Source organism: Orycteropus afer, unplaced genomic scaffold (genome assembly GCF_000298275.1).
Source record: "Orycteropus afer afer isolate SDZICR_OR568_19922 unplaced genomic scaffold, OryAfe1.0 scaffold00099, whole genome shotgun sequence".
Classification (NCBI taxonomy): Eukaryota; Metazoa; Chordata; class Mammalia; order Tubulidentata; family Orycteropodidae; genus Orycteropus; species Orycteropus afer.
The window spans coordinates 3,963,904-3,964,914 of record NW_006921686.1 but is presented as its reverse complement, the minus strand read 5'-3'; the positions used below and the strand labels follow the sequence as shown (position 1 = coordinate 3,964,914).

General features: G+C 55.8%; 1 protein-coding gene across 1 annotated transcript in view; it reads right to left on the bottom strand.

Moving 5' to 3' along the window:
• The window catches only part of SYMPK (symplekin), a 38,088-nt gene extending 37,311 nt beyond the window's left edge, over positions 1-777 (bottom strand). The window contains exons 1-2 of the mRNA XM_007943058.1: positions 673-777; positions 476-541 (exon numbers count right to left, since the gene is read on the bottom strand). Coding sequence (XP_007941249.1) covers positions 476-541; positions 673-777 — 171 coding nt within the window. The remainder of the gene's footprint in view (positions 1-475; positions 542-672) is intronic.
• Between the last annotated feature and the right edge of the window lie 234 nt (positions 778-1,011).

Sequence of the window (1,011 nt, the reverse complement as noted above, 5' to 3'; positions counted from 1 at the left end):
GACTGCTAACCAGAAGGCTGGCGGTTCAAACCCACCAGCCACTCCTCGGAAGGAAGGTTGGGCAATCTACTTCCATAGTGATACTGCCTCGGAAACCCAGGGAGGGGTTGCTATGAGTCGGGTCCGACTTGATAGCACATAACAACAACAACCACTCCCTAATAAACCCCGTAATCGGATTGTCTGTGAGCTCTGTGTGGCCGCTGCAACAATTACTGAACCCAGTGAGTGCTATGGGAGGGACGGCTGGGGTCAGAATTGGTAGAAAGGTTGGAGGGAGGCATGATTGAGCTCTGCCTCACAGGAATCAGCCTTGGGCTGATGGTGAGTCTCCCTCTTGTGAAGTGAGAGGAGGTCAACAACCCCATGCCGCCATTTTTATAACCAATGTTATTACCAGTGTCTTCTCTTCCACAGGTCCCCACTCCCCCTCCCCTTACCCTATTTAACCCACCACCTCTTCCCAGCCCCTCACCTGTTTGAGTACTGTGATCTTTGAGTCATTAGTGATCAGCGCCGCCTGGTTCAAGAGATCCACCACCTGGAGGGGAAGAGGCAGTCGGTAGTGCTGCCCTGCCAGCCTAGCCCCTCGACACTCCTAGGGCTCGGTGATCCAGGAAGGGCCCACCCAGGGCTGTGTCTCCCCCTCCGAACCCTTCCCTCCACACTCACCCTTTCTGAGGTGGTCATACCATCGATGCCTGCTCCCTCCTCTTGTGTGAAAAACTGAGAGGCCACGCTCCGGCGCGTGACACTGTCCCCGCTGCTGCTTGCCATGGTTGCTGTCAGGTTTTCCCTGGGGAAGAAGAGGCATAGGTCAAGCTCTGGGCCTCATCACCAACACAGGGCTCAACTCATTTTCCCAGCCGGTCCTCCCCACTCCAGACAGTGGGTATGTGTGCATGAGGGCTGTAGTCCAGGAGTGACTGGTGACACCAGCCTTCCCTGATGGACTCCCCGCTTAGAGGCAGGTCTCCAAGCTCCATCTCCAGTACTTTACATACAGTAGGC